The sequence below is a fragment of the Narcine bancroftii genome, chromosome 1 (genome assembly GCF_036971445.1).
Source record: "Narcine bancroftii isolate sNarBan1 chromosome 1, sNarBan1.hap1, whole genome shotgun sequence".
In the NCBI taxonomy this organism is placed as follows: domain Eukaryota; kingdom Metazoa; phylum Chordata; class Chondrichthyes; order Torpediniformes; family Narcinidae; genus Narcine; species Narcine bancroftii.
Genome location: NC_091469.1, coordinates 11,524,831 through 11,551,867, shown reverse-complemented (window position 1 = coordinate 11,551,867; position 27,037 = coordinate 11,524,831). Strand labels below are relative to the sequence as shown.

General features: G+C 42.9%; 1 protein-coding gene across 7 annotated transcripts in view; it reads left to right on the top strand.

Annotated features, from left to right (window-relative positions):
• Positions 1-27,037, top strand: part of gak (cyclin G associated kinase) — a 161,465-nt gene that overhangs the window by 114,635 nt on the left and 19,793 nt on the right. For 4 of the 7 annotated variants that reach the window (XM_069920488.1, XM_069920460.1, XM_069920479.1 and 1 more), the window contains 4 exons: positions 226-419; positions 8,911-9,066; positions 17,028-17,510; positions 21,831-21,989. In XM_069920488.1, coding sequence (XP_069776589.1) covers positions 226-419; positions 8,911-9,066; positions 17,028-17,510; positions 21,831-21,989 — 992 coding nt within the window. The remainder of the gene's footprint in view (positions 1-225; positions 420-8,910; positions 9,067-17,027; positions 17,511-21,830; positions 21,990-27,037) is intronic. The other 3 variants (XM_069920468.1, XM_069920504.1, XM_069920495.1) reach the window with 3 other exon arrangements.

Sequence of the window (27,037 nt, the reverse complement as noted above, 5' to 3'; positions counted from 1 at the left end):
TCCAGCACATAAAGTCTCGGAGCCATGTTAACCTCCTCGCATGTTGACCCTCTCAGCCCAGGAATCATTCACATAAACCTCCTCTATACCATCTAACTCCAGCACATCTTTCTTTAGAAACGGGGCCCAGAAGCTAATAAGCTGCCATCATTAAAACCTTTGAGGAAAAGCTAAATGGTGGGTTCAGTTTAGCTATGAAATGATTCTAATGATCCTGTGTTTCAGATATGATCTTGATGCATGCGACATCCAGGAGAAATATCCAGATCTCTTCCAAGTAACTCTGGAAGTAGAGGTGGAGGCTCAAGAAAATGCCGGAAGTAACATTCCTCCTTGGGAAAACTTTATGACAAAGGGTCTCAATCCCAAGGTCCTTTTCTCCAGTCGTGAAGAGCAACAAGAGATGCTTTCCAAATTCGGTATGTAGTGCAGCTCCAAAACACAATCCAGGCTCAATATATATGCAGCTTCCAGCAAAGAATTTATGTCTGGAAAAAAAATCTGGGGAACAAATGAGGAATGGAAACATTCTGGTAAACTATTAATATTAACAAAGAAGCAAATAGAATGATAAAGGAGACCAAAATTGATAAAGGGAAATTAATGATACTAATAGCTAACTAATAATGCAGTAATTAATTTTGTATGTAAAACTCAAGATAGCTTTTACCTGAAAAGTACGACAGAGGTATTAATCTACTTTAAAAAAAAGAATATTTCTATGAAGCAGTGGGGTAGAGATAAAGGAAAATAAAGATGCAATCACTCTGATAGGGTTATACTTCCATCCTTCCAATAGCCACCGGGAGATAGAGCAACAGATATATAGGTAGGTGATGGAAAGATGTACAAACAATATAGTTGTTGCCGTGAGTGACTTTAATTTCTCCAGTACTGACTGGGATGACTCCAGGGGCTGAGAAGGGGCAGAATTTGTCAAGTGCATCCAGGAGGGTTTCTTTTTTTAAAAAAAAAATTCCATTTTCCATAAATATATTCATACAATCTTTTAAACTTTTATGCACGTTAAATATATTAAATGTTTACAAAAAAAACCATTCTTCCCTCTCCCTTCCCACAAATACATAAATAGAACCGTCAGAGCCCTCATTCTTATTTTGATTCTCTTTATGGGATATCATATCTTTACATATATTGAAGGGTCAAATTTATAATTGGACAACTATATAATCCAAATATGGTTGTCATATTTTAATGAATGTATCATTTATTTTTCTTTAGTTTTATAAGTAATTTTCTCCATGGGTATACAGCTATCTATCTCCGTGGCCCATCGAGCAATAAGTAGGGGAGAGTCGAACTACCAAGTGGTTGCTATACACTTTTTGGCTACAGCCAGGGCTACTTTAACAAAACAAATAAGTTTATTACTCACGTCCATACAGTTGCCCAGAAGGTACAGCTCTTGGTCGTATCTTAAGGTCAGTCCTGTAACTCTTGTTAGTGTTTCAGCAATATCATGCAGAATGGTCTTGCCTTCACACACGACCATGTAGAACGTAAGAAGGTTCCAATTTTGATGCCACACCTAAAGCACATTTCAGATATTTCAGTTTTTGATTTGTGTAGTTTTTGTGGCGTGAGATATAGTCGATGTAAGAAATGATCTTGAACCAATCCATATCTCACATTTATCGTTGATGTCATGCTATCCAGACACCAATATGACCAAATTTCCTCTGGTATGATAACACCTGGATCCAACTCCCACGACCTTCTTAGTACTTTCACCTTAGAGAGCAAAATACATTCTAGTTATAAATTTAGGTGTACTTCCTAGTCGAAGCATCCCCTCCACTTCATTACTCGAAGGTGGGACTATTGCGGAACACCATTTCTCTCGCAAGAACGACCTTAACTGAAGGTTCCATTTGACAAATCATATTTCTGTTTTAATTGTTTAAAGGACATAAGTAGTCCTCCTCATAACAACCTAATGCCTAATTCTTTTTTCATACCAAATATTTAGAATTTTATTCCCAAGTTTGTGGGCAATAATTCATTCTGGCACACTGGTACTTTTGGTGATATCCCCACTTTTTTTTCCAATGCACTCATTAATTTCATGCCAAATTTTAATCATGTATATTAAAATGAGGTTATCAATATTTTTTAAATTAATTTGTCAAAAATACATATTCTTTCTTTTTTCTTTGGCTTGGCTTCGCGGACGAAGATTTATGGAGGGGGTAAAAAGTCCACGTCAGCTGCAGGCTCGTTTGTGGCTGACAAGTCCGATGCGGGACAGGCAGACACGATTGCAGCGGTTGCAGGGGAAAATTGGTTGGTTGGGGTTGGGTGTTGGGTTTTTCCTCCTTTGCCTTTTGTCAGTGAGGTGGGCTCTGCGGTCTTCTTCAAAGGAGGTTGCTGCCCGCCAAACTGTGAGGCGCCAAGATGCACGGTTTGAGGCGTTATCAGCCCACTGGCGGTGGTCAATGTGGCAGGCACCAAGAGATTTCTTTAGGCAGTCCTTGTACCTTTTCTTTGGTGCACCTCTGTCACGGTGGCCAGTGGAGAGCTCGCCATATAACACGATCTTGGGAAGGCGATGGTCCTCCATTCTGGAGACGTGACCCATCCAGCGCAGCTGGATCTTCAGCAGCGTGGACTCGATGCTGTCGACCTCTGCCATCTCGAGTACTTCGACGTTAGGGATGTAAGCGCTCCAACGCTGGTGGAAGCGTTCTAGGAGCCGTAGGTGATGCCGGTAGAGGACCCATGATTCGGAGCCGAACAGGAGTGTGGGTATGACAACGGCTCTGTATACGCTTATCTTTGTGAGGTTTTTCAGTTGGTTGTTTTTCCAGACTCTTTTGTGTAGTCTTCCAAAGGCGCTATTTGCTTTGGCGAGTCTGTTGTCTATCTCGTTGTCGATCCTTGCATCTGATGAAATGGTGCAGCCGAGATAGGTAAACTGGTTGACCGTTTTGAGTTTTGTGTGCCCGATGGAGATGTGGGGGGGCTGGTAGTCATGGTGGGGAGCTGGCTGATGGAGGACCTCAGTTTTCTTCAGGCTGACTTCCAGGCCAAACATTTTGGCAGTTTCCGCAAAGCAGGACGTCAAGCGCTGAAGAGCTGGCTCTGAATGGGCAACTAAAGCGGCATCGTCTGCAAAGAGTAGTTCACGGACAAGTTTCTCTTGTGTCTTGGTGTGAGCTTGCAGGCGCCTCAGATTGAAGAGACTGCCATCCGTGCGGTACCGGATGTAAACAGCGTCTTCATTGTTGGGGTCTTTCATGGCTTGGTTCAGCATCATGCTGAAGAAGATTGAAAAGAGGGTTGGTGCGAGAACACAGCCTTGCTTCACGCCATTGTTAATGGAGAAGGGTTCAGAGAGCTCATTGCTGTATCTGACCCGACCTTGTTGGTTTTCGTGCAGTTGGATAATCATGTTGAGGAACTTTAAGCCTTTAAGTGACTGGTGATGTTATGTTTGGGCTGGCCATTTGGTGGAGGTTGCCACAGGACCAGAGACCCCAGATTTTGCTGCAAATTCTTGAGGGTGGCCGCAGGGTCTTCCAGCCATTTATCGGGGCCCAGGAATTCCCTAGGAATGATTAAGGTCGTGCTGTAGACCACTGAGGCATTCAAGTTATACATCGGGGCGGTACAAATCCCCAACAGGACCCAAGTCAGTTCGTCCATCCAGTTGAGACCCTTGAGCCAGGCCATCAAGGCTTCCTTGAAGTGTCTGTGAAAGCGCTCCACCAACTCATTGGCCTGAGGGTAATACGACGTGGTGTAGTGGAGCTGTGTCCTCAGAAAGTTAGCCAGCACTGCCCAGAGGTGAATTGTGCCCCCCATCCAAGATTAGGTGCTCTGGGATCCCGAATCTAGACACCTATGTGTTGATGAGTGCCCTGGCGCAGGTTTCTGTGGTGGTATCAGCCAGCGGGAATGCCTCAGGCTACCTCGTGGAGCAGTCAACCAAGGTCAAGAGGTATCTTGCCCCATGGGAAACTGGTAATGGTCCCACTATATCAATGTGTACATGGATGAACCAGTGCTGAGATGGTTCAAAAGTCTGTGTGCCCATTCTTATGTGAACTTGCACTTTGAACGAATGGCATTTCATGCAGGTCTTGGCCCACTGGCTGATCTGTTTATGGAGGCCATACCAGACAAACCTGCTAGCCACCATTTTGACTGTGGCTTAGATTACAGGATGTGCCAGGTTGCGGATAGCATCAAAAACCTGGCGCTTCTATGCAGCCGAAACAATGGGGCAGGGGCAGCCGGTAGAAACGTCACCCAGCAGTGTCAGGTTACCTGGGCTAACAGGGATGACTTCTACCCTGAGGCTGAAGACAGCTGTCCGGTGATCTCCCGGTCCTGCTTCTGCGCTTTGGCAAGGACCACATAGTCGACCCCTGGAAAAGGGCATGTACTGACTCGATTGCGGAGCATGACAGCATCAGCTAACTTGTTGCTTTTTCCCGCGATTTGCTGTATGTCTGTGGTAAACAAGTGTCTCTTTTGTTGGGCTGACCACAGGAAAGTGAAGGTCAGCAGCTTGTGATCGGTGAAGACCTTGAATTACCGGACTTTCAGAAAGAAACAAAATGTTTTACCACCAGGTACAGTGCCAATAGCTCTCGGTCGAAAGGGCAGTATTTGAGCTCTGGGGAATGGAGGTGCCTGCTGAAAAGCCGTTGTGCTGGAGATGTCGACTGTCAGGGCGGTAGGTGCCTCTGGTCTGGGGTGGACCAGGAGGGTGGTGTTGACCAGTGCATCTTCAGCTTTCTGGAACACCCTTGAAAACTCATCGTCCCAAGTAATGTCTTTTGACTTGACTTGCCCGCCATCAGCAGAAAGAGGGGGCGCATGATGCATGTCGCTGCCGGTATGAACCTGTGGTAAAAATTTATCATACTGGTGAATTCCTGCAGCCCTTTTACCTTGAGTGGCTTAGTGAAATGCTGGACTGCCTCAACTTTGTCAGGGAGGGGTGTAGCCCCATGCCTGTTAATCCTGTGCTCCAGGAAATCGATGGTGTTGAGACCGAACTGGCACTTAGTGGAGTTGATGGTCAGCCTAAACTTACTTAGAGGGTGCACAGTTGTCTCAGGTGAGTGGCGTGGTTCTTGTGGGTGCAGTTGGCAATGAAAATAGCATCCAAATGGAAGGTCCTGGCCCACTGTGTCCATCAGCCGCTGAAAAGTTTGTGCCGCGTTCTTTAGACCGAAGGGCATGTGGGGAAATTCAAACAAACCAAAGGGGGTTATGATTGCAATCTTGTGGATGTCCTGGGGGTGGACTGGGATTTCGTGGTACCCCCTGGATGAGGTCCACCTTGGAGAACACCTGTGTCCTGTGCAAGTTGATGGCAGTTTTGGATGTGGGGCACAGGATATCTGTCAGGCATGGTGGCTCCATTGAGGAGGCAGTAGGGTTTCCAACCCCCTGCTGATTTGGGCACCATGTGGAGGGGAGAGGCCCAGGGACTGTCAGAGTGCTGCACAATCCACACCTCCTCCATTTTTAAACTCCTCCTTTGCCAGGCTGAGCTTTTCAGGAGGGAATTATCATGCCTTGGTGTGGAGTGGGGGGCCTTCAGTCAGTACGTGATGCATTATCCCTTGCTTTGGCTCAGCCACAGAGAACTGTGGTGCCACTATCGAGGGAAACTCTGCCAGGATGCAGGCGAATTCATTGTCGGAGAGTGTTATAGAGTTCAGGTGGGGCACGGGTAGCTTGGCTTCCCCCAGAGGCAGAGTCTGAAAGGTGCTGGCGTGCACAAGCGCCGTCTCTTGAAGTCGACCAGCAAGTAGTGGGCCCTAAGGAAGTCGGCCCCCCAGGAGCGGCTGCACCACTGCCACAAGGCTGAAGGTCCATGTGAATCAGCTGTTGCCGCATTGAAGGGGGATGGTGCGGATCCCAAAAGTTTGAATGCAGGAGCTGTCAGCTACCCTCAGTGCTAGGCCCTGCTTGCTGCTGCGGATGTTGAGTCCTGCGGGGGGTAGGATGCTTATCTCAGTGCACATGTTGACCAGCAAACGCCTGCCGGACAAGGGGTCCCAGACGTAGAGGAGGCTATCACGTGGGCTAACCACTGGATTATTTCATTTTTAAGCGGATGTATTTCCTCATTATGATAAATGCAACAATTGAGATGCTTCATTAATTCAGATGTTCCGGTCTTGCGAGATATTGGAACAAAATATTTCAAACTTTCTTTGCACTTTTTAAACTTAATTTTAAACCTAATCCCTTAATTGCTTTATTTGGTATTGTTGGAGAGAATGTTATAACTTTAACAGCATCTGAGCTGTATGTATTAGCTTTTATTTCTCCAATGGCTAGGTGGAGTGTTGCTCAGATGGCAGGACATTACCCCGCCTAATCATGCACAATGGCTATGTCATGTCATGTTTAAATTTAGAGAAGATTAGATTCTCAATTTCCGATTTGAATTCAAATTTTCAAATACTGTGAGGACTCTTTTTGAGTTACTTTTATAATCTTTGATTTGTTATGAAGGTAGAACTGTTGATTAATGAGGTAATTTATCTCTCTGATAAGAATTCTGTATTTTTGGTCAAACAGCTTCATCCAAGGTCCTCCACATTTTAATCAAAGATTATATTGCAGATATTATATTATTTTATCTTCTTTTAACATATATCCGGGGGGCAGTGGTAATTTTTTAGGTACAGGAGCTCACCAAGGCGGTCTCGTTAGACCTGGCCTTGGTGGCCGTCATGTTGTATTTGGCTTTGTTTAATTGAGAGCATTCTATAAATTAATAATATGACAAAATATTGCATGGTTGCATTCACTACAGAGAATTTGAATTAAATTCCACTAATCCCACGCCTCTTAACTTAAAATGTATTAACTGGAAACATACAATCTTTAAATAAGCAGGCTATAGTCTTTGAGATGGACTGAATAAATTCTGCATGTCACTGCATCTAGTCTAAATATACTGGAGGGAGTCCCCCTTTGCTGGATCCCTTTGGGGATGAAGAACATTGAACCCGAGCATGACTCCTTAATTTTTCCAGAGGTTTTAGCCATTCCGTCATGTATTGACAAGTTGCTAGAGAAATGTCTCCACCTTCATGGCAATCATCAAATACTGGGCACACCCCACAATGTGTTATCATCAAGCCAATGGGCTGGATGATTGGATTGACTGCTCCGTCCAGCTTATTTGCCCATCCACCATACCAATAAGGCAGCTATGATAGCTTTCTCTACCTTCGCATCTTGTATCAATGCATTCAGAATGGTTTCTATTATCTTCCATTGACAGTTCCACCTTGCTGATTCTCACTTCATGAGATGAAGCATAAGGACTGTTCCTTTGCACCATAGGATTTTGTTTACTCTCCTGTGCTACCTCAGCCTTATTTTGTAAGAACATGAAGCACTGTTGGTTCAATGCTTCCACAAATCCCGACCCCAGTTTCCCCAGCTTTTCAGGGTGCGGCTCTTGACTTTGGCCCGCCACTGTCCCGGCCGTGGCTCTTGAGTTTGGCCTTCTGCTGTCCCAGCCCCAGCTCTTGAGTTTGTTCACCTGCTGTTCCGGCCCAAGTTTCCCTGACTGTCCCAACCCTAGCTCTTGAGTATGGCCTCCTGCTCTCCCAGCTTTTGCATTTGGCATCTTACTTTTCCTCGTTCACTTTACTGTTTCTCTTAATGTTTTGTTGTTTTCCTGTCACACACACACACACTCCTCTCTCTCACATGCACATCTCACCATCGCACGCACCTCCCTTGCACATGTATATATATTTATTTGTTAGCTGTTATTAATTAACTATTTTAGTGTGCTGTGCCCGCTAGAGAGAGTTGGTGGGTACCATGTATTTAACCCTCCAATCGGGAGTTAAGGATGTTCAGCAGTAATTTATTCGCACCTGATGTGTAATTATTTGTGCATCATTGCTGTGTATGTTAGTTTGTTGTGACCATTGCTAAACACCAGGCTGCGAGCCGCAGGTAGCTCTGGAGGACCGACTGCAATGGCCCCATTCCAGATCTTGACCAGCGGTGACACTGGAGATCAGGCTCATGTATATGTACTTGTTTAGTTACACAGTATACCGTGCCTTTGGGTGGTGGGTGCTGGAAAAAAAATTAAACCTTCGTTTCTTGGTATACTGTGTCTGCGTGCTGAATATGTTAATCTGTCAGTGTAAATAAAGGGCACTGTTTGTTCATAACGTGTGTCAGCTTTGATTCTCTTTGGACCCTTCGAATCTATTCTGAACACAACAGATAGTTTTGAATGGCAGGGCAGGAACAGGTGGCTACCCATTCATTTTTTTTTTGAAGTCCACTCTCAGAAAATATGTTCAAAACCAATAAAGTTCAAAAAGAATTGATGTAAATTGAATAATAACCAAGAGGGTTTTGATGAAAGAGCAAGAAATTGGATCACAGAATCTTGATTATTTGGTTTTGAAAGTTAAGATGTCCCACCTTAAAAAAAATTGTGTTTGTTTTGGTGTCTTCATTTTTGCTGTGCTTTGGAAAGCATCAGAATCGTAAAATGTAGCATGTATGTCTAGTTATTCCATTTTTCCTCATTGCCATAATCCTATAACTTTTGACAGTTTATTTTAAACATGAATTTGTGATGATAAAATATGAATTGATATTTTTAAATAATGATTTCAGACAGGGAGTAAAGAGATTTAGTAACCATCTGTCCTCTTAATGTTTCATAGGAAATTACATGTATTTATTTTAATGTTTTTTAACAATTCAAGGGCATTTAACAATCACATTAGGTTTGTAATTGTCATGTTAAGTATGTACTGTACATTAGATTTGCTTCATGAAGACATCTAATTGGGTTTGGATTATAACTACTGTTATAGTAATAAAACTAACTTGAATGAATTCTGAGCTTTATGATTTTTTTCTGATTAAATAAAGGAAAACCTGAATTGCCAAGACAGCCAGGGTCAACAGCGCAGTATGATGCAGAGACCCCTCAATCAGACCGTGCTTCAGACAATACAAGTGAGGATGAAGCATCACACCAAAACAGTGATACCTCCAACAGCTTTTTTGAAACACTTAATTGGGAAGGTAACATTTGGCTGATATTTGATGAAATTTGAATTTTACTTTGAGCAGTATAGAGCAATTTCACTTCATTAACAATGTTTTGATTTTACATCCAGATGGATAGTTATTAAAGAAAAACAGTGAAAAGAAATTCTTGCAGTTAATAATAAAACCATAAGATATTGGAGCAGAATTAGCCTATTTGGCCCATCAAGTCTGTTCTGCCATTCGATCAAAAGCTGATCAATTCTCCCACTTAGCCTCACTCCCCTGCCTTCTCCTTATAATCTTTGATACCCAACAATTCAGATAACTGTTAATTTCTGCCTTAAATACACCATCGTCCTGGCCACCACAGCTGGCCATGGCAGCAAATTCCAGTGGTTCACCACTCCATGGCTAAATAAATTCCTTTGCATCTGTTTTAAACAGGCACCCTTCAATCCTGAAGTTGTGCCCTCTTGTTCTTGACTCCCCTATCATGGTAAATAACATTGCCACATCCAATCTATCCAGGCCTTTCAACATTCAAAATGCTTCTATAAGGACTCCTTCATTCTTCTGAACTCCAAAGAGTGCAGTCCAAGAGCCATCAAACATTCCGCATATGTTAATCCCTTCATTCCAAGAATCAATCTTGTAAATATTCTCTGAACCCTCTCCAACGCCAGTACATTTCTTAAATAAGGAGCCCAAAAACTGTACCCCATATCCCAAGTGACGTCTCATTCCTGCTCTTGTATTCTCTTTCTCTAGATATGAATGCCAACATTGCATTCACCTTCTTCACTACCGTCATTCTAGAGGTTAACCTTTAGGGTATCCTCCACGAGGATTCCCTTTGCATCTCCGAATTTTGAATTTTTTCCCAACCTAAATAATAGTGTGCCCTTTTATTCCATCTATCAAAGTGCACAACCGCACATCCGTTGTATTCATTGGCACTTCTCTGCCCATTCTCCTGATCTATCAGTCTCTCTGCAGCCTTATAACCATATAACAATTACAGCACGGAAACAGGCCAATTTGGCCCTTCTAGTCCGCACTGATCTAAGTACCCTCCTCTAATCCCACTTACCAGCACTCTGCCCATATCCCTCCATCCCCCTCCTATCCATATACTTATCCAACTCTTACTTAAATGACAAAATTGACCCTGTCTCCACCACCTTTCCCGGAAGCCCATTCCACACAGTAACCACTCTCTGAGTAAAGAAGATCCCCCTCATGTTACTCCTAAACCTTTGCCTGTCAACTCTCAACCCATGACCTCTTGTATCCATCTCTCCTACTCTCAATGGGAAAAGCCTTTCCACATCAACTCTATCCCTCTCATTATCTTAAACACCTCTATCAAATCCCCTCTCAGCCTTCTAGGTTCCAAGGAATAAAGACATAATTTGCTCAATCTCTCCTTGTATTCCAGATGCTAAAACCCAGGCAACATTTTTTAAAAATCTTCCCTGCACTCTCTATCTTGTTAATATCCTTCCTATAAATCGGTGACCAGAACTGCACACAGTACTCTAAATTTGGCCTCACCAATGCCTTGTACAGTTTCATCATTACTTCCCAACTCCTATATTCTTGCTACCTGTTTCCCCCCTCCTATCTCTGTATCACATCAAGCTTTGATAGCTGGTCTTGTAAACATGGGGTTGCGAGTTCGTTCCTCGCTGGGGCCTAATTTCTGTGAGAGGCGCTTATAAATTGGCAACTCTCTGTCTCTCTGCCTGCCTTACCATAGATGAAGTTAAACAAGTTCATATATGTTGCATTCTAAATATAGTATTATGTGACAATAATGGAACCTATACCTTTTACTTAGCCACAAAGCTATCCTGCAATCCAAATCATTAACACAGCTAAAAAGAAGTGGCTCCAACACTGACCCCTGTGGTACACCATTGGTAACCGGTCGCCAACCAGAATAGGATACCTTTATTCCCATTCTCTGTTTCCTGTTGATCAGACAGTGCTGTACTCATGCTGTAGCCTCCTGTGTGTGGCACCTTGTCAAAGGCCTATTGGAAGTCCAAATATACAACATCTACTGCATGTCCTCTATCTTTAGCCTGCTTGTAGTTTCTTGAAAAAAAATTGCATTAGGTTTGTCAGACAAGATTTTGTCTTCAGGATATCAGGCTGATGTTGGCCTATCTTGTCATGCACTTCCAGGTACTCCGTAACCTCATCCTTGACAATCGACTAGCAAACTTCCTGCCACCTATGTTAGGCTAACAGGTCAAATTGAACTTTCTGCTGCCTCCCTCCCTTTTTAAATAGAGTGATTTTTTTTGCAATTTTCTAGTCCTCCGGAACCATGCTGAAATCTATTGATTCTTGGAAGATCAATACTAGTGCCTCCACAATCTCTATAGTTGTTTCTTTCAGAACCTAAGTGTGCATTCTATTTGGACTAGGAAACTTATCTATCCTTAGACCTGTCAGTTTTCCAAGCACATTCTTTCTGGTGATTGTGACTGCACTGTACTCTCTTCCCTGACACTGACAGATTTACTGCTAATGTCTACAACAATGAAGACTGATGTAAAATACTCATTCAGATCCTCTGCCATCTCCTTCTCTCCCATTTTAATTACTCCAACATCTTTTTCTATCAGTCCTATATCTACTCTTGTCTCTTTTTTAAAAAAAAAAACTCTTAATATACAGGCAGTCTCTGGGTTGAAAACATCCAATGTACGAACATCCCGGAGTTACGAACCGACAAGCAACTGGAAGGAGAATGACATTTACTTCCGGTTTGAGCGGAGCTGGCTTTCCATTGGCTGGCTTTAAGATATCTGCTGAATTAAATTTCTGCACAGCAGATTTCTAATTAGTGCAGCTGTTAGCCAAGCTTTGGTGAAGCAAGTTATTCTTTGAAGGCTATCCAGTATCTGACATACGTATGTCTGAAGTCATAGTATTGTGTGATAGATTATCAATTACTCCTTGATCGTCAGGCAGCTGGTGACACACATCCACTGTCAGGCCATGCTGCATGTGGCCTGGGCAAAGCAGAGGGTGGGCGAGGGGACTAGCAGCCTGGCGGGGTGGGTGGGGGGGGGAGGGGGTAGAAGAAGAAGCAGCAGCATGTGCCATCGTGACACCTCCAGAACTGTTATGGTTTGGTGTGGGCAGCCGCTTAGCCCTGCAAAATGTTAGTCCAACCTTAAAGTGCGGTTGCGCCACTGAAGAGGGAGGTGGGGGGGGTGGAGCGAGGAGTAAGCGAAGGAACCAGGCACGTATCAGAAGGAACGAAGAAGCAGGAGGGTTGTGGTGTACCTGTACTGTAGCCATCTCTCCAATATCTTCTCTTGTAAGTGTTAACTTTTAATCATGATCTTATGACCATATGTCTTTCTTTGGCTTGGCTTCGCGGACGAAGATTTATGGAGGGGGTAAATGCCCACGTCAGCTGCAGGCTTGATTGTGGCTGACAAGTCCGATGTAGTCTTCCAAAGGCGCAATTTGCCTTGGCAGACACGGTTGCAGCGGTTGCAGGGGAAAATTGGTTGGTTGGGGTTGGGTGTTGGGTTTTTCCTCCTTTGCCTTTTGTCAGTGAGGTGGGCTCTGCGGTCTTCTTCAAAGGAGGTTGCTGCCCGCCGAACTGTGAGGCGCCAAGATGCACGGTTTGAGGTGGTCAATGTGGCAGGTACCAAGAGATTTCTTTAGGCAGTCCTTGTACCTTTTCTTTGGTGCACCTCTGTCACGGTGGCCAGTGGAGAGCTCGCCATATAACACGATCTTGGGAAGGCGATGGTCCTCCATTCTGGAGACGTGACCCACCCAGCGCAGCTGGATCTTCAGCAGCGTGGACTCGATGCTGTCGACCTCTGCCATCTCGAGTACTTCGACGTTAGTGATGAAAGCGCTCCAATGAGTGTTGAGGATGGAGCGGAGACAACGCTGGTGGAAGCGTTCTAGGAACCGTAGGTGATGCCAGTAGAGGACCCATGATTCGGAGCCGAACAGGAGTGTGGGTATGACAATGGCTCTGTATACGCTTATCTTTGTGAGGTTTTTCAGTTGGTTGTTTTTCCAGACTCTTTTGTGTAGTCTTCCAAAGGCGCTATTTGCCTTGGCGAGTCTGTTGTCTATCTCGTTGTCGATCCTTGCATCTGATGAAATGGTGCAGCCGAGATAGGTAAACTGGTTGACCGTTTTGAGTTTTGTGTGCCCGACGGAGATGTGGGGGGGCTGGTAGTCATGGTGGGGAGCTGGCTGATGGAGGACCTCCGTTTTCTTCAGGCTGACTTCCAGGCCAAACATTTTGGCAGTTTCCGCAAAACTGGACGTCAAGCGCTGAAGAGCTGGCTCTGAATGGGCAACTAAAGCGGCATCGTCTGCAAAGAGTAGTTCACGGACAAGTTTCTCTTGTGTCTTGGTGTGAGCTTGCAGGCGCCTCAGATTGAAGAGACTGCCATTCGTGCGGTACCGGATGTAAACAGCGTCTTCATTGTTGAGGTCTTTCATGGCTTGGTTCAGCATCATGCTGAAGAAGATTGAAAAGAGGGTTGGTGCGAGAACACAGCCTTGCTTCACGCCATTGTTAATGGAGAAGGGTTCAGAGAGCTCATTGCTGTATCTGACCCGACCTTGTTGGTTTTCGTGGAGTTGGATAACCATGTTGAGGAACTTTGGGGGGCATCCAATGCGCTCTAGTATTTGCCAAAGCCCTTTCCTGCTCACGGTGTCGAAGGCTTTGGTGAGGTCAACAAAGGTGATGTAGAGTCCTTTGTTTTGTTCTCTGCACTTTTCTTGGAGCTGTCTGAGGGCAAAGACCATGTCAGTAGTTCCTCTGTTTGTGCGAAAGCCACACTGTGATTCTGGGAGAATATGTAGTTACTTTGATTATTGCATAGTACTGTATTATTGACCCTGTCTCCACTGGTATTATTATTACTGTATTATTATGTTTAAGATGTTTTAGTGTATTGGGAAGTGTTTTATATGCATATAAAGGTAAAATATATGCTATATTCTAAGTTAAACATTTGACTAATTGACACTAAATAAGGACTGTATGTACCTGTTCCAACTTGTATACAAATTCAAATTAAAGACAGACCGAGGTAACGGAACTCATTTTTAATCCAGTGACCGCCTCTACTTAAAAAAAAATTAGTATTTTTTTTTAACTTTATTTGCTAGCCTCTTCAAAGTTCATCTTTTCCTTCCTAATAGATTATCAAGAGCTGAGTTTACTTAATGCTAAATTCAAATAATTATCTGATAATGTTGGATAGTTTTGCATTACGAATGTTTATTTTCTGAAACACTACTCTACAGTTGATCTAGTTGATTTGCCATAATAATTTGTTATTGCATTTGTAAAATGAAATGGACCTGCATATAAAACTGCTCTTGCACAGAACCTTGGGAAGGACAATGAAGGCAAGCATAAATTCTGTTTTCCAGACAAAGCTGCTACTGCCTGTTGCTACATTGTTGCCTTTTGTAAACAACAGTCCATCAATTAACTTCATTAAGATATTCCACTTTACAGGAAGAAGTGAATCTGTTGCATTGTTCAAGTGAACCGGCGTGGACTTGAAGGGCCGACATGGCCTGTTTCCATGCCGTAAACAGTTATATGGTTATGGTTATAGTTATGGTTATAGGATTTGGTGTGTCTTAAGTTGGCTTTAAGCACCATTGATAAATCTAACTATGCATTGCTTATTTTTTTTATCAGTGTCCTTTATTATTACCCTTTACTGTTGTTTTTCTGTTTTCTTTGATCAGTGTTATCTTTTGTTTGCTTTTCCAGTAAGTGTTTTTCTGCTCCAAAGTCATGTCATGCAAAATTATTTCACCAGTTTGTATTACTAAACACCAGCATTCATCTCTGATCTCTTTCAAGTTACCTGTCCTGAACTGGTGCAAGTTCACTAGTTAAAGCTGGATAATGAAGAGGGAACACAAGTTTTCTTTCACCTCTTGCTGGGACGAGCCATTGTAATCTTATTTACTGAAGATAACCATTTAGCTAGAATGGGAGGGGATTGGGAACCAGAGCAGCGAGTGGAGGAGTTGAGGGCATGGCAAATGGTATAGCAAGTCTAAAGGGAAGGATGTGAAGAGACAGGTGAATAAACACAATGAGAATGTTTATTTTAATGCAAGGAACACTGTTGCCAACATAGTAAGGCAGATGAACTGAGACTGGATCATTACTTGGAATTTTGATACTATGGCCATCACAGAGGCTTGGCTGTAAGAGAGAGAAAGCTGGCATTTTCAGAGTTTTGATGTTTTAGAAAGGATAGAGAGGTGGAGAGGTTGTTTTACTAATCAGGAAGCATGTCACAGCTGCACTCAGAGAGGGTGAAATGGAGGTCTCATCCACCAAGGCAGTGGTGTAGACATCGAAAATAAGGAAAGTACAATCACTCAGATAATCTTGGCCTCTCAAAAGCATCTGCGATGTAATGGAAGAGATATTTGGACAGATGATGGGAAGGTGAAAAGCAACCCAAAAGGATGTTGCTGGGGGATGAATTTCCCAATATTGACTGGGACTTCCTGAGCGCTGGAGGCTTGGATGGGGCGGAATTTGTGTAGTGCATCCACAAAGGATTCAAGATTCCTTTATTGTCATGTAATAGTTCATAGCATGTCATATTACACAAAATTGCTTCTGCCTGCTGTTTGGCAGACAGAGTCACCATTAGTGTCGCCTGCTGCCTTTATAGTAAGAGAGAAAAAGAAGCAAGAGAGTCCTTTCAGAGATGTTGAGTGTCCACGAATTTGCCTCCAGCGCTCCCAAAGCCCCTGTGGACGCACAGATTCTTAATTGATCAATCAGCAAACTCAACTCCAGATCCAAAGTTCTGATGTGATTAGGAAGCCTTGAGTGCCCGAAGCCCTTCGGGAATCTTTCTTGACTTCAGTACTCTTTTTGAATCCTGGCTCTGATACCTGGTTCTAATGAGCCATTCTCCAGCAGCCCAAAGCCCTTGTGGGTCCCCAGACTGCAGGTTACCCACAGTCTGTTTGGGTCCCTCAGCCGCTGACCCCCTCGCTGGACGGCTGCTGTGGTCACCATCCTGTTGCCCTTATGGGTCCCCTGATTGCGTCGCCCGCAGGCTGTGTGGATCCCTCAGCCGTTGAGCTCCTCACTGGTCACCGTCCTATAAGGTTGTCTCATCAGCTTCTACTTCTCAAAGAGGGGGGGTACTCTCCCTCCTTCTGAAGTCCTGCACCGGTCTGCTCCTCCCCTGGAGTTTGGAAAGCCTCATGGCCACTGTTGAGCATGGGTGCCGCTTTTTTGGACACAGACCTTGTGGTTGCAGAATTTTAAAGTAAAACACTGTTTTCTCTTTAACAGACCTGTACGGAGCTTCCCCATTAGGAATGACCAGTTGAACCCTTCACAATAGCGTTGTGTCTCCACTCTCCTGGGTCAACGCTGCCATTGCAGCGCGTAGGTAGCCCAACCAGAGAAGTGGCCAAGCAATGACGTTGTACTGGGAAGTTGGCCTGGCCAGGTGATTAGAATTTCAGTGGGAAAGTAGATTAGGAATAGTGATCACAGTTCCTTGTGTTTTAAGATAGTGACTGTTAGTTGAAAGGTGATTTACATGGTATGTTTATTTTTACACAGAGTGCTAGGTTCCTGGAATGGACTGCCAGGAGTAGGGGTGAAAGTGGATATGATGGTAATGTTTCTAGATGAATACAGGGATATGTATTATGTAGAAGCACCAGAATTTTAGTTTAATTTAGGGATCAGGTTTGGCACAGACCTTGTGGGACAAAGGGCCTGTCCTGTACTGTTCTGTTTTGCGTAACATGGTCAAATATCTCACCAATTCATGGGCTAAGATGGCATAAAAGATAAAGGATGCAATGGCCTTGAAACTAAAATGAGTTGCAAGTTGCCAACGAAAGACAGGAAGTAACTGGAGCAGATTTTACTGCTTTCTCTGAACCTAGATATTTTAGACTTAACACTTTTGTTTATTTATTAGAGGGAAGAGAGGACTCCAGGACTGTTGAGGGACAACCTCCAGATGAAGATTATCCGGTCTTAGTGGAAGAACGCCGTCCTTCAGATGATGACTTTGCAGCTTTTTCTAGTGAATGCAACTCAGTGAGGATTGATGAGCCAGAAAGCCCAACTCAGCTAGAACAAACAAACAATGTCAGTTTTTTCTTTGAGGTTGACATTGAAGGGACAGCGGAGCAAGGAACAGGCTGTCCTCCTGAGGACAATGTGGATTTACTGGGGCTGAATAGTGATGTCCTGCCTGATGTGGCTCTTCCAACTGTGGAAATGAAGAGTTCATCAAGCAACGCTGATCTGCTAAATGATTTGTTTTCTGGAGCTCCAGCTGAAGCACATCAGCAAAGCCCTGCTGACCTTATCGGAGGAGGAGATGATTTCTTCTTCAGTGCAGTACCTCCTCCATCAGTGGAACCAGTTGCTGCAGCTCCTGTGGTGCAGACTTCAGGTATGTTGCAGATGGATATCATCGTGGTTCTTTAATCTGTCAGGAGTGAATGCTTCTGTTCAATATGGATGTTTGGATTAGTGTTTGGATATGGCACGGTTACTTTTGTCCTTGTAGGTGAAGTGATTGAGGAAAGCATTTCATAGCTGCTTTACCTCCCCTTCAAGTAATGCAATACAGGTTTCGACACTCACCAAAGGTTAGATAGTGAAAGAATTTCTCGAATTCAACTGATGTAATTGCTCCTCATTCCTTCTGCATGCCTTCAGTTTCTTTGCCTCAAAGGAGCACCACATCTGATGAACCGACACCACCCAGGTTAATCAGTTAAAAGTCTGAATCTGCATTCCTGACTTGATTGAGAATAGAGTGACATTGAAGTTGCCAGACTGCATCAAAGCTTCATGTTTATTTTGGAAATTGGTCATGAATAATGTTAGAAACTTCAGTCTAAGGTTGACGTCGTTTAAATCGGTAAAAAAAAAACGGCAGGTGGCAGAAATCTAAAACAAAACCAAGGGCTAGAAGCACTCAACAGGTCAGGCAAGATCCAGGACATCAGAATAATTTTAAAGTTTAATTTAAAAAAAAATTAGACGTGCAGCTCAGTAATGCACCCTTCCAATTCATGAGCTGGTGCTGCTCAAAGAACCTACATTCTGAAGGGTGGGAGGAAACTATAGCACCCGGAGGAAGCCCATGCAGACATAGTGAGAACATAGAAGCTCCTTACGGACAGTGCCAGATTCGAACCTGGGTCACTGGCTCTGCAATCGGATTGTCTGAACTGCTATACTAACTGTGGTGTCTTTATGGCAATGCTTCTCCTCAAGTATGTCCACCAAAGCAATCAGACAGGTTTGAAGATGGCCCTCAATGATGGAACATCTTGGAAACTTAAGGTCACTTATCAGAACATCTGTGGAATGATCCTAGAGCTGAAACATTCTGAGAAACTCTGTTTCTCTCCTCAGAGTATTTCCGTTCTTATTTTAAACTCTCAAATATTACGAATTCCCGTTTCTTTCAGGGGTAGTACTGGCTGCAGCCATTCACAGGTTTGGAGAAATCGGGTGACAACAACTAGTACAGACTGTACAGATGATACTTTGGAGAAGAAAGAACATTTGTTGTTTTTCCAGGGACACAGGTGGTGAGAGAGTCATGTGGGTGAAACACTGAATTAACAGGACATTATTGACTAGCAACATCTCATGAAACACTGAGGTTGAGTGACTCTGCGTAATGGACAATTTGGCCGATTCTCCCCGTCAGAGGAATTATTGAATCCCACCGTGACTAAAGGAAAGGTCACTTTGACCCGTATCTTGGTTTTGGAAGGAGAAGAATTGCTGCATCGGATCGTGACCAAAATAATGGTCATTTCAATTGACCTGGGTTTTAGAGGCATTGAGGAAGCCACGCATTTTGTTTCCCCTACACAAAGAAAAGAGGAGTTGCGACAACTGTTCCTCGGAAAGGATGTTTGTCAGCAAGGAACTAGAGAAGGAATTGTGAGTTTTTAGTAGTGCAGTCACCCACCTTCTTCGTGATTACTTCTGGGCATTTGTAAGACTGAAGCTATGCTTGCTGTATTTCTGTGAAATGAAATGTGTGATGGGCCAGCAACGTTTTTGAAGCTGATGATGCCTTTATAAGAGAGAGAAAATTTGCAGCTATCTTTTTCAGAATGTGGAAAAGCTTTACAGCCAAGAAATACAATGATGAAGCCATTGATTTTTTAATGTAGGATCAATGGTACTTGTATTTTGCACAGCAAGCTTTCATTATCAGCATTGTGTTTCTCTGATGTGTGAATTTTAGTCTAGATAACTACCTTGCACCTCTAAATGACGTCAAGCTAAGGGAGCGGACAGATCTAAAGGATGCCCCTTCAGCGATCTCTCAATAACATTTTTGGTCATGTTTCCTGAATCTGGAATCATCTGACTCTGAGACTTAAAGCTATCAACTGCTACACAGCTGACAGTGCAAATATATTGATCTTGATTTTTTTTTAAAAAGAAAAGGAACAGTTTAGCATTGTAATTTTTTTCTGTTGAATTTTTGTGGGGAAAGATACTTTCTGCAGTATTATTCCCATTGCCCAAGTAGCTAAAAGTAGAGCAGGAAGTAAGCAGAACAAACCATTTCCAGAGATGATTTTGTATGTTGATTTGTGAAGCTTTCGGAGGTTGCAGCTGCTGAGCTTATATAATGTAAGAACAGAAGAATCAGGAGCGTCTGGTCCTTGGGGTGTATGCACCAGTCATCAGGATCATGGCTGATCATCAGTCTTGGTGTCATTACCCTATGATGCCCATAATCTTTTGATTTCCTCAATAAGCAGAAATCTATTAATTTCTGTTATGAATACTTAGCCTCCACAGCTCTCTGTGCCAGAGAGTTCTGCACTCTTGAGTGAAGAGGTTTTTCCTCATGTCAGTTAACCAGCAAAGTTGTGATTGTATCACAATACACAAAAATGCTAGAGAAACTCAACAGGTAGACCCACAGAACACAACAGCATGGAAACACGCCCTTCGAGTCTGTTTCGAATTATTATTCTCCCTCGTCCCAGTGACCTGCCCCAGGACCATCGCCCTCCAGACTGCCTACTCTATCTGTTCAAATTTTTCTTAAATGTAATTGAGCCTATATTTACCAATTCAGCTGGCAGCTCGTTTCACATTCCCACTTCTCCGCCTGAAGAAGTTCCCCTCGCATATTCCTTTAAACCGTTCCCATTTTACCCTTAACCCATGTCCTCTTTTTTTTATCTCACCTAACCTCAGTGGAAAAAATCTGGCTATCATAATTTTAAATACCTCTATCAAATCTCCATCATTCTTCTACGCTCCAGGGAATAAAGTCCCAACCTATTCACCATCTCCCTGCAACTCAGTTGTTAAAGTCCCAGTAATATCCTTGTAAATTTCATCTGCACCCATTCAATCTTATGATATCCTTCTGTAGTTAGGTGACCATAACAGCACACAATACTCCAAATTTGTCCTCACCAGTGTCTGGTACAACTTCACCATAATATCACAAATTCTATAATCAATATTGTACTTTGATTTATGAAGGCCAATGTGCCGATAGCTCTCTTTACAACCCTCTCTTACTGTGACACCACTTTCAGGGAATTGTGTATCTGTATTCCCAGATCCATCTGTTCTACCATATTTCTCAGTGTCCTACCGTTTACCATCTATGTTCTACCTTGGTTTGTCCTTCCAAGGTGCAACATTTGTCTATATTAAATTCTATGTGATATTTTTAAGCCCAATTTTTCCATCAGACCATGGATAGACATGTTAATGTGGGAATGGCGTGTGGAATTAAAATGATTGGCCTATCCATGGTCAAATGCATTGCCAAACTGAGGCTATCCGGACGTTGGAGGAACAACGCCTAATAATCTGCCTGGGCACTCTCCAACCAGATGGCATTAATGCTAATTCCTCCAGTTTTCGTGAAACCCTTCCCCCGTGTCTCTCTTTTTCCCTACCCCTCTGTCTCCTTTCCTGCAACTCCCCACATCCTTCCCATTCAGAGAGCTACCCCTTGCTATCACTTCTCAGCTTTTTTCTTTTCTACCCTCCCACCCATATCCACCCATGACCTCTTAACTGTTAGCCTATACTCCTCTTTCCCCCCACCCTCTTTAATTATGGACCTACCCGTTTTATGCTTGTACCTTGATGAAGGGATAAAGTCTGAAATGTTGGTTACCCTATGTCTCCTTTGATGCTGCATGACCTGCTGAGTTTCTCCAACACATTTGTGTATTTCCTTATGCCAGTCAAGATAGCCTGAGAATGTGACTGTTGGTTCTTATTCCTTCATAGATGGGAAACGTTCGCCTTTCATCAATCTCCAAGCCCTGTAAGAATTTTGTAATGAGCTTAAGCCATTTTAGCATTTGCCATTCGATGAAGATTCTTTATATCCCTTTAAACCTTCATTTTCTATTCCTTTAGTGTCTACCTAATTTGATAATGTGGTGTATGGGCACAAATCCCAGATGTTCTCTTTCCTTGCAAGACTATAATCCATTTTATATCTTCTTGAATCAACAAACAAGACTGAGGCAAGATAGACCTGGCATTTTTCACCTGCAGCTGTTAATCTGAAACCGTAGTCAAGCTGAATTAATTTAACAGATGATATTCTACCAACACCATATACTAAAGTGAAGGCTTCTCCCTGTTACCTGCTCGTAGTTTCTTAGAATTTAAAGCAATGCAAGTTGCACATTTGGTTGTTGACTGATAACAAGCAGGATGATAAAAACTATAATTTCCTCTTCATCAGCAGACTCTTTTGACCCATTTGATAGTGGATTGCCAGCCGCCAAGCAAGATCAAAGTGAGCCAGACTTATTTGGGCAGTTTTTCAATCCTGATCATCCGGCTGTCTCATCTACAAATGGTCTACCCCATCCATCTTCTGCCTCAGATTTCTTCAGTATGGGTAAAGTTATTTCTGCAGTTCTTTGTTCTGTATTTGCTTGGTTTTGATTTGAATTTATTTAATACAAGGGAATATTTTCACAGATAAGACTCATTTGAGAGACCTGGCTCCAGACTTAAAGTTCCTCTTAGTTTTGAATTTCTTGTTCAAATGTGTTCATGTGAAAATGTATTTTCTTTCTCTTTCCGCTGGGAAAACAGTGTAATTTCTTGTGAATTAAATCTCCACTACTCTAAAAGGAAAATCTTTGCAAAACATTTCATGTGACCCATCTCTTGATAGATGGTGAAAGCAGTTATTAATCTATTTAGTTGAAGAGTTACAGAATATTATTATAGATCATTTGCTCTATTGATTGAAAATTAAGGAAATTAATGTGTTTGTTTGAACAAACATATTAAAGGAATTAAAAGACCAAATAATATAAGTAATAAGGAGGGTGGACTCGGGAGACCCAGTGGATGTGGTGTACTTGGACTTTCAGAAAGCCTGCGATATAGTCCCACACAGGAGGCTAGTTTGCAAAATCAAGGAACATGGTATTGGGGGTAGGGTGCTGTCATGGATAGATAATTGGTTGAGAAATAGGAAACAAAGGGTTGGGATAAACGGGTCATTTTCTGGATGGCAGGATGTGATAAGTGGGGTTGGTGTTGGGCCCTCAGTTGTTTATCATTTATGTAAATGATTTGGATGAGGGGATAAATAACTACATATGCAAATTCGCAGATGACACTAAACTGGGTGGGAGTGTAAAGAGCGAGGAGGATGTCAGGAAATTGCAAGGGGACTTGGACGGGTTAGGGGAGTGGGCAGAAAGATGGCAGATGAAGTTTAATGTGAGTAAATGCGAGGTTGTCCATTTTGGAGGCAGAAACAAGAGAACAGAATATTATTTAAATGGTGTTAAGCTAGGGAGTGGGGTAATGCAAAGGGATCTGGGCATACTTTTTCACTAGTCATTGGAAACTAGCATGCAGGTTCAGCAAGCGGTGAAGAAGGCGAACGGTATGTTGGCTTTCATAAAGAGGGGATTGGAGTACAGGAGTAGAGAAGCCCTCCTGCAGCTGTACAGGGCCATAGTGAGACCTCATCTGGAGTATTGCGTCTAGTTATGGACCCCATATTTAAGAAGGGACATACTTGTTATAGAGGGAATGCATCGCAGATGTACAAGGTTAGTTCCTGGGATGGCGATTGTCATATACGGATAGCTTAGAAAGACTTGGATTATATACGATGGAGTTTAGAAGGATGAGGGGAGACATGATTGAGGTATTTAGGATTATCAAAGGGCTTGATGGGGTGAAATCAGAGCACATGTTCCCAATGATGGGTGAGACTAGGACTAGAGGGCATAGTTTAAGAATACAGGGAAGAATATTTAACACAGAAATTAGGAGAAATCTTTTTACCTAGAGAGTTGTGGGTCTGTGGAGTACTTTGCCACAGAGGATAGTGGGGGCCGATTCGTTGGATAGATTTAAGAGAGATGGATAAGGCTCTTGTGGGCAGGGGAGATCAGAGTTATAGAGATAAGGCTGGGATTGGTTATTGAAAGGGAAAGATCGAGGATTCACGTGATGGAGTAGTGGCCATTAGGAGAATACCAGCCCTCTCCAGAAAAGAAGGAAAAAAGTGAAGAAAAAGCAAAGCCCCAGACACACAAATCACAACAAAGAAAAAATAAAGGTGTGGAGGAAATGGCACCAAAGAAAGAAAAGCCAAAAACAACGGGAAGAAAAGAAGAAAGAAAGATGCCGGAAGAGAAAGGTGAAGGCCTTACCTGTACGAAAAAGCAGGGACCCGCCGTGGGAAGAGGAGCCCACTCCCCGAGGTCAGTGGAAACCCCGCAGGGTCGCGACCCACCGAATGCAGGACTGCAAATATGGCTCGCGGAGCTAAACACGGAAACAAATACAACAACGATGGGAGGGGGAACCAGCTGTGGAGTGGAACTCTGCAGCACGAACAGCTGAGAATGACCTGACAGCAGGGCTCCCAGCGGGAAGATACAGAAAGTAACGGAAACGGGAGGGGTGAGAATGAAAAAAGGAAACCAGAGACACAACAGATAACCAGCCCAGAAGAAGAGGACCAACATCAAGACACCATAAAAAAAATACACAACAAACTGAGACAAACAGCCCAACAAGAAAGTCAGAAGAGACACAGATACAAGGAAGAGAAGTAGAAGACACAAATCCTAGAGCAGACACAGAAGAAGAAGGAGAACATCAAGCTCTACACAGAGAAGTAGAAGATAAAGGGAATGGACAGTACATAGATAAAAAAAAATTTCAAGAATATATGGAAACATTAAAAGAATGGCTGACACGAGAATTTAGTGAAATAAAAAGAAGAATGAAAAGTACAGAAGAAAAAGTGAGTAGATAACAGAAATAGGGAAAAGATTAGACAAGGTGGAAGAATGAGAAACAGCCATAGAAATGGAAGTGGACGACTTATAAAGAAAATTGGAAGAAACTGATAAAAAACTTAAAGAAACACAGGAGTTGTTAGCTCAGAAGATGGATATAATGGAAAACTATAATAGGAGAAACAATATAAAGATAGTGGGCCTTAAGGAAGATGAAGAAGGCAAAGATATGAAAGAATTTATAAAAGAATGGATCCCCAAAGTCCTGGGAATGCCAGAAATGCAGGAAGGAATGGAAATAGAAAGGGCACACAGAACATTAGCCCTGAAACCACAGCCACAACAAAAACCAAGATCCATTTTAGTAAAATTCCTGAGATATGCGACAAGAGAAAATATATTGGAGAAGGCAATGAAAAAAATGAGAGAAGACAAAAAGCCACTGGAATACAAAGGTCAAAAACATTTTTTCTACCCAGACATAAGTTTTTAACGCCTGAAGAAGAGGAAGGTGTTTAACCAGCAAAATCGATCCTATGGAAGAAAGGCTATAAATTTATGTTAAGCTATCCAACGGTGCTTAAAATAGTTATCCCGGGGCAGCAAAGCAGATTGTTCTCCGATCCGGAGAAAGCACGAGAATTTGCAGAATGCCTGCAAAACAGAAAGAGAGATGAAGAGATGTAACAAGAATAAAGAATGACGACAAACCACATATAAAGAAGAAAAATAATGTATAAGTAAGAACTAAGGAAGGGAAGAAAAGGGAAGAAAGGAAGTAAGGAGGGAATAAAGAGGGTGAGCTTTGTTATATGTGAAGATAAAAGTCTTTTCTGGAGGGGGTTGGGTGGGAGAGAATAACAGTCACTGCGAAATTAGTTGACGCTTGCGAGCGGGTTCGCAATCCAAATGGAGAGGGGAGTTGTGGTTGCCCAGCAAGGGACAAGGGGAAACTCAAAGGGGGGGGGGAACTTTTGGGGTTAAGGAAATTTTAGATGTGGGAATAGTAGAAATATTTTGTTTTAGAAGTGTTGTTTCACAGTGTGTTCAAAAACAGAAATGGATATGTGGGAAAGGTGGTGATGAGGAAGCAGAAATGAGAGGTAAACAAAGTATGAAATGGCCATGTTGAACTATAAGACTATAAATATTAATGGAATAGATAACCAAATCAAAAGAAAGAGGCTGTTAAATTTACTGAAGAAAGAAAAAAATTGATATAGCATTCGTGCAGGAAACACATCTAACTGAAGTGGAACACAAGAAATTAAGGAGAGACTGGGTAGGGCATGTAACGCCAGCATCATATAATTCAAAAGCCAGAGGAGTAGCTATATTAATCAATAAAAATGTACCAATCAAAATAGAGGAGGAAATAATAGATCCAGCAGGGAGGTATGTAATGATAAAGTGTCAGATATATTCAGAATTTTGGAATTTGCTCAATGTATATGCACCTAATGAAGAGGATCAAAAATTTATGCAAGATATCTTTTTGAAGATTGCAGATACACAGGGGAATATACTTTAACCTTAATTTGGACTCAAAGATGGATAAAACTGGAATAGAGACTAGCAGAAAGAACAAAATAACCTAATTTATGGTTAAATCAATGCAGGAAATGCAACTTTTGGATATATGGAGGAGACAACACCAAAAGAAGAAGGAATACTCATATTATTCGAGTAGACATAAAACATATTCAAAGATAGACCTGTTCCTGTTGTCAGCCCACATCCAAGGGAGAGTTAGAAAAATGGAATATAAAGCTAGATTGTTATCGGATCACTCACCCCTGTTATTAGCAATAGAGCTGGATGACATCCCACCGAGAACATATAGATGGAGATTAAACTCCATGCTACTTAAAAGACAGGATTTTCGAGAATTCATTGAGCGCCAAATTAAAATGTACTTTAAAATAAATATGGAATCAGTGAAAGATAAATTTATACTATGGGATGCAATGAAAGCTTTTATCAGAGGGCAGACAATAAGTTATGCAATTAAGATGAAGAAGGGCTTCTTTTCTTTGGCTTGGCTTCGCGGACGAAGATTTATGGAGGGGGTAAAAAGTCCACGTCAGCTGCAGGCTCGTTTGTGGCTGACAAGTCCGATGCGGGACAGGCAGACACGATTGCAGCGGTTGCAAGGGAAAATTTGTTGGTTGGGGTTGGGTGTTGGGTTTTTCCTCCTTTGCCTTTTGTCAGTGAGGTGGGCTCTGCGGTCTTCTTCAAAGGAGGTTGCTGCCCGCCAAACAGTGAGGCGCCAAGATGCACGGTTTGAGGCGTTATCAGCCCACTGGCGGTGGTCAATGTGGCAGGCACCAAGAGATTTCTTTAGGCAGTCCTTGTACCTTTTCTTTGGTGCACCTCTGTCACGGTGGCCAGTGGAGAGCTCGCCATATAACACGATCTTGGGAAGGCGATGGTCCTCCATTCTGGAGACGTGACCCATCCAGCGCAGCTGGATCTTCAGCAGCGTGGACTCGATGCTGTCGACCTCTGCCATCTCGAGTACTTCGACGTTAGGGGTGTAAGCGCTCCAATGGATGTTGAGGATGGAGCGGAGACAACGCTGGTGGAAGCGTTCTAGGAGCCGTAGGTGGTGCCGGTAGAGGACCCATGATTCGGAGCCGAACAGGAGTGTGGGTATGACAACGGCTCT